Source organism: Pteropus alecto, unplaced genomic scaffold (genome assembly GCF_000325575.1).
Source record: "Pteropus alecto unplaced genomic scaffold, ASM32557v1 scaffold87, whole genome shotgun sequence".
NCBI lineage: Eukaryota > Metazoa > Chordata > Mammalia > Chiroptera > Pteropodidae > Pteropus > Pteropus alecto.
In genome coordinates, this window is record NW_006443225.1 from 3065609 (window position 1) to 3078290 (window position 12682).

The window sequence follows — 12682 nt, forward strand, 5'->3', positions numbered from 1 at the left end:
CAAAATTCTATAATATATTATTAAACTGAAAGATCAGTATCAAGCAGCAGAAAACAGAAAATTAGCATTAGCATGGGTGCCAAGTAACTTCTCAGTAATTAATAGTTGATTTTCATACTATCTAAGATTATTTGTACACCTCACCTCAAAGACAGGAAATAGAACATACTACCAAAGCACATTTATACTTCTTTCCCTCACCCCTGATTACTTTCCCACTATGAGTCATCGCCTACTTTGCATTTTATAAAGTATCAAAAAATAGGAGGATATGAAATATATCAAGTATACAATTTTATGTTGTTGAATATATCATAGCTCCATTAGAAAAGTAGTATTAACTATTTCTTGCAGATGGTCTTATTGTGGCAGTTATGATGGAGCTTATACTATCTACCACTAGGAAGATAATAATAGCAACCTCCCTTCCCCTTTTTTTAAGTGTTCCGTTAGGTTTATTTTGGTTATATTATTTCCGATCTTAGTAGATAAAGAAAAAAATTTAGAGGTGGGTATGTAAAGAGAAGTTTAACCATTCACAGTTTTTAAAAGTCATTGAGACTGAATTATTTTATCTTGATTTATGTTTCAGTTTGATAAAATATATAAATAAGAACTTCATTTTATGTTAGTACCCAAACAACCTTTCCTTGGACCATGAATATCTTGTTTACTAGGCAGGCAATGGATAATTTGGGCTATTTGCAGGTGGACTGGGGGTTTGCCTATGGATTTATATGTGAGATAAATCTTTCCACTTTTATGCTCACTTACAGGAAGTATAGAGAACCTTCCATTGTTTATCATAAGGATTGGATTCTTCCCTCAATACCCAGAATACCATTTGATTTTAATTATTAGTAGTTATAATTATAAATGCTTGCTACGTAGTATATAGTGTTTTACAGATAGTGTCAACCCTGTGACAACCCATGAGATATGTATTATTACCTCTGTATTACAGATGAGGAAAATGTATTAACAGATCGCTTTCTTTTCCTTAACCTTTTTATTAATTAATCTATGTTGCCTTGAACTTATTTTGTCTCTAAATTTAGTTCAATTTTTTTCAATATTGACTGTTTAATTTGTTTCGCAGAGATCGAAAATTGTGCAATTTGGGATTAAAAGGCTACTATGTTAAAGGCAATGACAGCAATGCAGGTAATACTGTATAAAACCATATAACGCTTTTTTGCTAAAATTAACCGTGATACTATACTAATTTCTTAGCATCAGATATTATAAATGGCAAGTAATCCTGTAGTCATAAACAGTCTTTATTGTTTACTATAACATGATTCCAAAATCCCTATCAAAGCAGATAATATCTTTACTATAGCTAGCTCCTGTATGGACTCGAGGTACCTCTTTTGCCCCGTGTACATTCCTTCCCGAGTTGTTGCCATTAGATAAAAGCAACCTGAAATTTGAAGCGCTGAAAAGTAGAGAACATATAGTTTCTTCAGTGAAATTTTATTGTTCTAAAAGATAAACTGAGGCACATTAAAATTTTTTTTTCAAGAGTTTACTTGAACATACATTGATTCAAATCAGGCAGCACCAAATCAGAGGTGGTTGGGGTGCCCTGCCAGCAGGAGTTATAGGAGGAGTTTTTATAGAGAAGATGCAGAAGCAAAACAAGGAAATTTTGATTGGCCATAGTTTGAGCCTTAATTAAGGCTAACTGGGAAAGCCTAGTTGGCTGTTTGTGATTGATTGTTAAGTTTCACTTTCTCAGTTTGTACATTGACTGTGGCTTAAGTTTCGAGTTGTTTGGGTAGGTTACTATGGCATTAGAGCCATCTCAATCTAATGGCCTCTTTATTTAAATACTTTAAAGACTTGTTTAGATAAATGATTCAAGACAAATTCCAAGTGCACATTCGTGGTCTTTTGCCTGAAGTAAAGAGGCCACAATCTGGGTTAAGTTTACCAAATGACAAATAGAGTTTGTTCTAAACTTTGAGCCTCACGTGGTTACCTGAAAACCATCTTAGTCTCTCTCACATTTCCCTACCAGGACCGCATTTGTCCTTTCCACACAGATCTTTTATGTTTCTTTAGACACAGGAAAAACTGCAGCATGAATTACAGGCTAAAACCAGCACAAGTAGTGTGTCAATTACCCTTGAAAATCCATTAACCGTTTTCTTCAGTTGCACACTAGATGAAATGTTTGGTTGGTGTTCCAGTGTTATGTAGTACAAATATGATTTCTTTAGACACTAGGCTTCCAGCAAACATAAGAAATGCATGCCATGAGAGAAGCATAAAACTTAGCTGATTCTTTTTCCTATTTTGCTCTCTCCTGAGCTTTCATTGAGGAATGGTGAATGGATCTCCCTATTTAGATAGGTATCTCTTTTCTCTCTTTCTTTTAGTAAAATTTGTGCACATAAGATTTCTTTTTTTTTTTTCAGTTTCCATTTTTGCTATGTAAGACTCACTGTTCTATTGCCTAAGATCATTTAGCTAGAGTGCTGCTCAGCCCTAATTGAGTCTGCTAATATATAATTATTTTATCTCACATTCAGACTGTTAATAGAGCACTTGAATGGCATTTGCCAATTAGTGGTATGGTCTACTTTTAGATAACCATATTAGAATGAAATAAAACTTGTTTTGTTATAATAAAACAGATTTTCTCTAAGACCTAGAATCAGGGCTCTTGAAAGCATATTCCAGTTCAGTGGATTTCAGACTTTTAATAGCAGAAGACTTTCATTAAATCAACTCTCCCATAAAGTCCCAGGGTGTAAATCCAGTTGTGATTGAAGCACCCATGAGGAACCTAAAGATGTTCCTCTCAACTGTCTTATTAAAAGCTCCTAAAAGAACTCACAAATCATCATTTTTAATTCACTGATCTAGTTCAGTTTTATTGCACATAAGGGATGTGAAAAGGGAAATATGTTTTATGGTTACTCCTCTGTGTTCCCTCTTATTCCCAGCACTGCAGATGTGCTCAGGAAGTTTAAGCTGAATGGGCAGCTGCATGGTGGTGGCAGGCAGAGCCAGACCAGACATTTTCTCGATTCTTAGTTGGCCGTGGTTGTACTAGTCCATATTACCATCAATTATTTTCTTTTTTTTCTTCCCCTTAAAAATTTTAACATTTATATGCCTTTACTTTTGGTAAGTCATGTAATAGCTCTGGGTCTCAGGTTCTTCATTAAAATGATAAAACTTGCATCTAAATTTTCTCTAAAAATAAGCTAACAAATGCTGTCTGTAGGAGACCAAACCCCAGAAGAGGAAGGGGGTCCTTCCCATGGCACTGCACAATCATGTGATAGCAAAGACATAGGCCTAGATGAAAGTAAACTTGATTCTGAGGCTGAACTCATGAGAAGTATGGGACTGCCACTTCAGTTTGGTGGGAAGTCTACACACAAGAATTTTGAGGTAAGTATTAATTTACTTTTATTATTTCTGTTTCTTAGTTTTCTTCATAAAATGTCACATAGAATTTTTTTATCCCAAATCTAATGCATTTGTGAATTAGAGGACCCCATCTCTCTTTCAATATACATATTTATAATTAACTAAAACTGGAAGTTGTGATATGTCCCCGTGTGATTTTTTTTTTTTTTTTCTCCTCTTGGAAACTTAGGAAGATTCCCTTGTTTGTGTAACTAAAGGCCCAGGTCAGAGAAGGGGGTGTAATTGAGGGTATTTTGTTTAATTTAATGTCAAAATAGATTTCGGTTTTACTTTCTCTTTCAGTTTATGAAGTGCATTTATATTCAACTATTTATCTTATACAGGTGACTATGAATACTAGAAATAAAGTTAAAATGAAAAAGAAAAAACATCAAAAGAAGTACTTAAATGAAATTATCAAAGAATCTTGGAGACAAGAATATGAAGATGACATTTTGTCTTCAGATGATCCATCTTCGATTGAACAGCATGAGAACACCAGAACGAATGAACTTCAAATCAAAAAAGACATTGAAACTGAAAACCTGCCTATTGAAAATACCTTAACTCCAAAGCTAGAAATTACAGAGAAATGGGAAAAGTACTGGAATGAATATGGTGTAGGACTATTATGGCAAAGCTGGCAAGAAAACCACCCAGATCAAACACTGTGTTCTGAACCGTGGAATGTTCCTGGTACAAAGGAAGAATGGGAACAACATTATAGTCAACTTTATTGGCATTACTTGGAACAATTTCAGTATTGGGATGCTCAAGGTTGGACTTTTGATGCCTCGCAAAGCTGCAATACAAATACTTGTGACTCTAAAACAGAAGTTGACAACGAGGAAGATGAAAACTGCATGAAAGCAGACTTACTATCTTTTCCGCCTTCATTAATTGGTAGCATAAGCTCTAGTTCAAGTGATAAAGATCATAATGAAATGCTGAATGGAATTAGTAACCTAAATCTGAATTCAGAGAAAGTAGAACAGAGCCAGTTAGATTCCTCTTTAAGTTCTGATGGACATCAGTGGCTCAGTGAAGTTGACAGCAAAAGAGAATGCCCTGCATCTGGCCAAGGTGAACCAAGTAATGGAGGAACCAAGGAAAGCAACGTGTCTGGAAACAGAGACACAAACCAACCAGCTCAGGGTAAGATTGAACAAGATTTATCCTACTAAGTAATCATTAACTAAAGGACTCTATTTAGCAAAATAAGTAACATCAATCCTTTATGGTAGAGTTAAATAACGCCAACTACATTTTATAGTATGAATGAAAAATGGAATTATTTAATCCTTATTTTTATATCACAAGTTGTTTATTACCCTTTTATATAAATAAAAAAAAATCTTTGCACAGAGTTCTCAAAAGTATTCCTTCCTTTTACTCCTTGGTGACCAATAAATTATAAGTTGGAAATCCCTTTAGAAATCTAATTTAGAGTGAGTTTGGAATGTCCAAGCTTCTCTAGAGCAAATGGAGGCATGTTAAAGAGTGATGGAGAGCAGACATTTGACATTAGGCAAATATGAGTAGGAATCATTTCTGGAATTCAGTTGAGACAAGCGAAGTCTTGCTCTGCAGGGAATCTCAACAGGGACTGATAATATTAACTTCTGACTTTTAGGGTTGATTTCAAGACTCTCATAAAATATTCAGTATAAGGAACTTGGTTGACTCCTGCCTGAGTGATTTAAAAAAATTTTGCCATACAGACTGATACTACTGTCAGAATTAAGGAAAGCCAGTGTTAAGAGAAGGTGGAATAGGGTGGCTAAGAATGCGCTTGCTAGGGAGAAGGGCACTACCAACTGATGGCACCAAGAAAACGGGAGAGGAGGAAATTTTTAGAACTTTAGGATTTTTCCTGAAGCGCACTAACATGCTACTTTGGCATCCTTGCCAGAAGTCTGATTCTTAGGCACTTCTCAGCCTTTTTCCTATATGAAGCAAACAGTCTTGGCCTTTTACTTAATACTTAGGTTTACTTTACTCATCTCAAGTCGCAGACCTTACTTCATCTAGTTGAGAGTTTCCTTTAGAGAGTTACTAACGAGCTCTGTCTACTTTTTTATTTCTCTTTTCTCAGTACTCTTATAATGGAGCTTAACTTCAGTATGATATTCTCATTCCTTTCTATTTTGCTGTTATTGTTATCATTTTTATGTGATTTTTTTATATTAGCCTTTTGATAATTCTTCAATATTCTCTTGATTACTTTCTGTACTTATTTAGACAATAAAACCAGAAATATGTATATTAGTCAGTGCATTGGCCCCTATTTATTTCTTTGTGTTAATATATTTAATAATCTTCCTACTTTTTTCTTTGTCAAACATAGTAAAAGCTCTGTCTTCTATTGCCTGTTTCCTAAGCTATGTGTATAAATTGATCATTGCTATTCTATTGCCTGTTCCCTTAATTATGTATATAATTGGCTATTTCTGTAATTAGCTCCAGCATGACTGCCATTAGGATCAATTTGAGAATTCTAGACTTTGATTTGTTTTATATTCTCCCTCGAGATCAAAACATAAAATATATAGTGCATTTCTCTCTATTTTTTCTACTGTTTGTGGTTGGATGCTCTCCTGAAATAGTCTGTTTCCACACAGTCAAAGCTTCCCACCATCTATATTATAGATACTTTTCCACTTCTAGTCCCATTCACCTACTTTTTCCAGTCTGAGAAAATATAGAACAAAGACAGACATGTACCTCAGTTGATGCTGCAACAGGTTAAAAATACTCTTTTTAAATGGTGGTGTTTATCTTTCTGTTACTTCTGTTATTCATTTGAGAGCTATATTAGAGACAAGTAAATGCATTTGCTTCTTTAAAAAGAAAAAATTTTAATTAGTGTTTTGCTGCCTTTAGAGTCATTTAGATGAAAATTCCATCAAAATGTGATAACAGCTATGACAAAGGTAACTTCGTGGATTAATATGTGTAGTTTTGGACAGCTATCAGGAATAAACAGTTTTAGTTCACTTTTTAAAGTAGTTACATCATAGAAACTTTTAAACTTTAATAGATATAGCTCCAATTTTTTATGCTCAAACTCTGCATGTAGATATAAGATTAGGTAGATGTGGTCTGGCAGTTTGTCTGATGCACATACAGTTAATTACAGGAAAGGCACCAAAGTATTTCAGTCGCCTTTGCAAATGGCAGAAGAGTCTTGAAACCAAGGGGGGAAATCCACTGTAATATCTCTGCCTCTAGATTCACAGGAATCTTCAAACACAATCAAAGAAAGAGCACACCCCACTGGTATTGATGGAGAAGAGAGTGAAGACGATCCACCTGAACGTAAGCCAAGCAAACTTAAGAGGAGGCAAGTTGCATGTTACTTTTCTCTCTAGAATATGTTAGCATAAGCACTCTATCCATGAGTGCTCGTTACATTACAACACTACTAATCCTGTGAGAAGAAACAAGGCATACTGGGAAGACCATGGGCTTTGGAGCATGGTCAAATCCCAGCTCTGTGTCTTACTCTGCCACGATTTTTTTAATCGGTAAAATGGAACCAGTGCCCTTTTTATGACATCATTGGGAAGACTGGAACTAGCCTATAATACATCTGACGCTTAGTAGCTACCAATGGATGATAGCTAGTAACTAGTAATATGTAAGTAGGTAGGGTCTCTCTTTCTCAAGGAAGTTCTGATTTTTTTTTTTTCCCAAATCTCTTTCTCAAGGAAGCTCTAAATTTTTTTTCAAAAGTCTGGATATATATTATCATAGAATTTTATTGATAAAATAAACATCAGGTATGTCACATCTAATGCTCTCATTCTATAAGTGGGAATGCTGAGACAGAGCAAGGATAAATCCCTTGCCCAGGGTTACATAGCAACAATGGCAGCTCTGTAGCCCAGTCCAACTTTCAGAGATAGCACTCTTTCTAGTATACCATTAATACATGTAATTAAACAATTAGAGAATAATGTAAGGTAGGATATAGTTAAATGCTAATGCAATAAAATACAAGAAAAGGATGGACATTACAGAATTTTGGATGTTAACTGGAAACATTTCATTTCAGTGGCAAAGTATGAGTGCTCCACATAAGACTTTTATGTTCTATACAGGTTCTAAAAAACAGTGAGCAAGCTTTAGAGGCTCAGCAACTAAGTACATAAAAGTATACCTCTGCTGGGTTCCTTCTGCATGGTAGACATTGCTAGTTAACTGCTCCATTAGTTCCCGCTAGTTCCCTGAGGCAGATAGTGGATGTACTTACATTCCTGGGACCCAGTACGTAAATGTTCAGTGAGTGTAATTAATTTGTCAAAATGAGCTCTCGCCACATTCGTTTACTTGTTACTGTCGCCCAGGAAGTAGGGAGCATTAGAAGTTATCCCCAATAGGTGGATGATCCTGGGTTACTTAATATCACTGTATCACAGCCGTATTCTTAATATTTTTTCTTTTGTAATGTTTTGGTTGGGTAAATACTTCTCAAATGTTTCCTTGTTTGTTTTTCTGGGAAAAAAAAAAATGAGATCTGTCTCTAGCAGATTAGTTTAAGACTACAGCTTTTACTGGTGTTTTTCCAAAAGAAAATGGAGAGATCGTATTTGTTCCATGTTCAGGAATAGAGATAATTACTTGACATGGTTTGAGATTAGAATGCTTATTGCTGTGTGCCAATCACTTCTAGGTACTTTGTCTCATTGGGAAAATCCTAAATAAAGTACTCTTCCTATCTTTCTGGATTTGTAAACTATGGTCGAATGTTGCGATGGGAAAGTTTGCATAGGTTGGTTTATATGTACTTTTGGTATTTGCCTGAACTGGTGGGCTCTGGAGGTAATGCGTCATCACTGTTTACCTTTTTGTTTTTTTTGTTTAGCCATGAACTGGACATTGAAGAAAACCCAGATTCAGACTTTGATGACAATGGTTCCCTTCTAGGATTCAAGCATGGCTCAGGACAAAAGTAATTAATTATACATAAATGCTGTTGTCTTTAAACCTTACTTTAAGCTTTTGCTATCCTAAAGCTCTCTATCTGATATCTATCTGATATTCAGATAGCTAATAACAATTAGATATTTTATAGCATTTGAGATATTACAATTAAAACACTAACCTCTCTTGTTACTAAGAATTTTGAATATATCACCCTACATTTGATGTATTCACATATATTAACTCAGTTGTGCTTCATAGCAATCCAGTGTTGCTATTCCAATTTCAGAGATAAAGCAGCCGCAGCTCACAGAGGTTTTTACTTGGTCACGATCACATCATTTCCTGGAGAAGGGGTTCAAGCTCAGTTCTCGAGAATTTTAAACATGGTTCTCTCCTCACCTAGGGTCTAACATACCTCTGTATATCTAAAGTATATCATGAACAAGCCTGAAAAGTTCAAATATAAAGTAACCTTTTTTCTTTTTTATTATGAAAGTAGTAAAACTCAAACAAAACAGAAGTAACAAAGAGTGAAAATTCTTCAAATCATTCTCCAGAGATAGGCATATATCCTTCCTAACTTATTCATGTGTGTTTTTATGATTGTATACATATACATACATCTTATTCCCTTTTTATAAAAATACAAAAATGGAATCATACTGTACATAGTCTGCAGCTTGTTTTTTTCCCTCAACAGTATACCATGAACGCCATGCCTTATCAGTACATTTACCTGATCCTTTTAGCGGAGCCGTATGTTTAATTGACCATTTCGTATGTACAGCTAGATTGATTGCTTCCTAAGACCTAAGAATATGCCTTTGAGGTACCCCAGGTTATTGCATGTACCAATAGCTCTTCCTTCTTATTGCTAAATAGTATTCCATTGTATGGGTGTACCTTAATTTCTCCAATCATTTACCTATCAAAGGACATTTGGACTATGTGTGGTATTTTGCTATTACAGATAAAGCTGCTATGAACTTTTCTGTAGAGATAGTATTAGAGTTCTCTGGGATTAAGTGCCCAAACATTAAATATAAGGAAACGGAAGAGCTTATGCATATGACATGAAGACAAGACTAAACTGCGTACTTAAGGCACACTGAAGACCTATTATTATGTCAGCTTGCACCTTGATTTAAATCAAGGTTAAGGTCTTTGATATTTCTAGGCGTTGAGACATGTTTTGTTAGTTGTGAAACTTTAATGGATATCTATACATTATGAGGTCAGCAAGCAAAGGACATAAGTTGATCTAATTTGAATCCAAGTTAGTTCAGAAATACATGCTCATAATTAAGGCTAAATATCTTAAAGATTAGTAATATAAAAGGTTTTCTTGATATTGCCACATTTAAATTCCTGGCAGAATTTATTTCTACCCACATGTAATTTTACTGAGAAATTACTTAAGTAGCTCTTGTTAGAATACACTCATAGAGATTGGTTGTGTTACCTGGTATTTAACTTAACTATTCTCCCCCTATTTAGAGTACCCAGTTCTACTTAAAAGGGTAGGATAAGATACCCTTTATGAACAGGTTTTTAATATGGCTAGAAGATATCACCTGACATTTAAAACCAAACTGTTTAAGAGTTTATAAGTGCTAAATTGTATGTTACACTCTAAATGTCTAATAGTCTGTAGGAGAGGCAGTTAAAGAAAGCTTCATAGCAGATATATATCTTTTGGGACTGAAAAAGTGTAGATGGTTAGATTCAAAGACATACTCTAATTACTTTGATAATAGAGGTTTTCTTTTTTGGTGAGTTCAGATTGATTTAGGTAACGAATTTAGTGACCACTTTTGAAATAATACGAACATATCCAGATATGTGTAAGGAGCAAGGAGCTTTGGCATCGCATCATCATGAGGAAAAATTATAATTCTCCAACTGCAGTAGGGTTAGATTTTCCTGATGTTTCTTTATTACATGTTTACTATGTCATTTCTACGTTCTGCTGTATATAAGGTATGTTGATATTCCCAACTTGGGTGTTTCGCATTTACTTGAGAATTAACGTACAGGCTAGACCTTACACTTCTGGATTTTGAACTATTCGATAATTTTCATAATTTAGAAAAATGAAAGTAAAATAACAGCTTCGAATAGAAAAATACTGAAAATCATTAGTTTTATTTTCTTTTTATATAAGGAAACAAACTCAGAACTTAAGATTTAAGTCAACTTCTTTTGATTTGGTCACAGATATGGTGGAATTTCAAATTTCAGTCATAGGCAGGTCGGGTATCTACAGAAGAATGTCAAGTATAAGTCAAAGTTCTTGGACATGAGAAGACAAATAAATATGAAAAACAAACACATTTTCTTTACTGAAGAGTCAGAAAAAACATGTTTCAAGAAAAGCAAAGCTTTGAGTAAGGTATGTATAAATTTTGTTTCAATTTACAGGTAGAATTTCATTTTGTGAGCTTGACACCTTAAAATTATTGTTTTCAAATGAGAACCCTGTTTCTACCAGATATAAGGATACCTACAATTCTTTTCCACTTGATTCACAAAGGAAGCTTGTGTGAACTAAATTTGAAAACGATTTAAGTTGGGAGTAGTATGAAAAGAGGATGTTAGAAACTACAAAGTAGCAGTGTCTGGGCAGACACATAGCTAAATTACCTTGTGTGTGAAGTAACGGACAATGGAAATTTCTCATCTGTGTTAGGCTAAACAAGATCCTGGAATTCCAATGTCCAAAACAGCTTTTATTGTAGTCCTTAATTTTGAGGTTATCTAAAGGTGATCAGTTCTTCTTTGCACTAACAAGTTCATCCTGTTGACACAGACTCAAGGCTAGTTTAGTGATTCACACTGTTAACGAAAATATTCATATCCCCACTTCTGGACTTTGCTGTACCTGTCCTTCAACTACCTGGGAAACAGGAGGAATTAAAATTGCTTTTGCTTGGTTCGTTGAGTGATCCTTCTCTCTTATAGAAAAGAGCACCTTCTACTGAGCAGAACTTTTGTATCAGTCACATCTCCAGCAGCTCTTTTAAGTCAACAGAACAAAATCCAGACTCCATGATGACTTTGTTTTTCCCCTTGTGTACAGTATCCTAACTTGACTCTTCTTCCAAAATATGCTACACATTTATAGCTGGTTTTATTTTTATTATATTTCAGATCGTTTGGTCCTAGTGATATTTTAATATTTTATTGGCCCTAGTTGTATCTGGAACAGATTTCCCAGTATCAGTTCAGTCATCCTATAGGACTTTATATAATGTGCTGGATGTGATAGCATTCACGTTGCTTATGTGTCCTTAGATATCCGATTGATGTACAGTCACAGTCCCCTTAAAAGATTCTTGGTGGTTGCCCATCTCTGTCTACCACTCGAATTCTAACTTCCTAACTCTTCAGAAGGTCATGAAGACCTGTTACAAAGTCAGAGAAAGACAAATGCCATCTGGTTTCACTTACATGTAGAAGGTAAAGAAAAAAATGAACAAACAGAAACAAACTCATAGATACAAACTCATAGATAAATTGATGGCTGCCAGATGGGACAGGGATTGGGGGAGTGAAAAAGGGAAGTGATTAAGAAGTACAAATCTATAGTTACTTCTAGTTGTCATGGGGATATAAAGTATAGCGTGAGGAATATATTTAGTGATATTGTAATAACTGTATGGTGTCAGATGGGTACTAGATTTGTTGGGGTGATCACTTTGTAAGTTATATAAATGTCTAATCACTATGTTATACGTCTGAAACTAAAATAATATGTATGCCAACTGAATTTGAAAAAAATTTTATTTAAAAAAATTTTTTTATAGAAGATTGCAAGGAAATATATATCATCTGACCCTGAGTCTTGTTAACATTTCATAGAAGAAACCTAGTTTTTAGTAATCATTTTACTGGCTCTACTGCTTCATTAAAAGGCAGCTCACATTTTTTCCAAGATAGCCTTTATTCTTATGGACACGTTGGCAATTCTCTTTAGAGTTCATCTTTGGTGCTGAGTACTATTTAACATAAATTATAATCTGGGCATTGCACAAAGCTCTGTATAATTGGGAAAGCTAAAATTAATGACTGAACAATAGGTAGATTTGTAATGGTAATGTCACATAATACAGTTATATTGTTAGAAGCCTTCATGGAAAGCTACCAGAAAAGTTTAGCTTTATCCTCTTAGTGTTAGTTGATAAAAGGGAGGTCATAGTCTTGTGTTTAATCTGATATTTTCTTCCTTTTAAAGAAATCTTTAATAAGGTCATGGGGTGTCCAGGTAATAAAGTACAATTAGTTTGGAATTACTTACATTAGCTTGTATGATACAGTGTACATATTT

The 12682-nt window shown here is 34.5% G+C and overlaps 1 protein-coding gene across 1 annotated transcript in view; it reads left to right on the forward strand.

Annotated features, from left to right (window-relative positions):
• The window catches only part of TGS1 (trimethylguanosine synthase 1), a 36366-nt gene that overhangs the window by 3945 nt on the left and 19739 nt on the right, over window positions 1-12682 (forward strand). Inside the window, exons 2-7 of the mRNA XM_006923970.3 lie at window positions 1100-1164; window positions 3239-3408; window positions 3771-4581; window positions 6658-6769; window positions 8294-8380; window positions 10573-10747. Coding sequence (XP_006924032.1) covers window positions 1100-1164; window positions 3239-3408; window positions 3771-4581; window positions 6658-6769; window positions 8294-8380; window positions 10573-10747 — 1420 coding nt within the window. The remainder of the gene's footprint in view (window positions 1-1099; window positions 1165-3238; window positions 3409-3770; window positions 4582-6657; window positions 6770-8293; window positions 8381-10572; window positions 10748-12682) is intronic.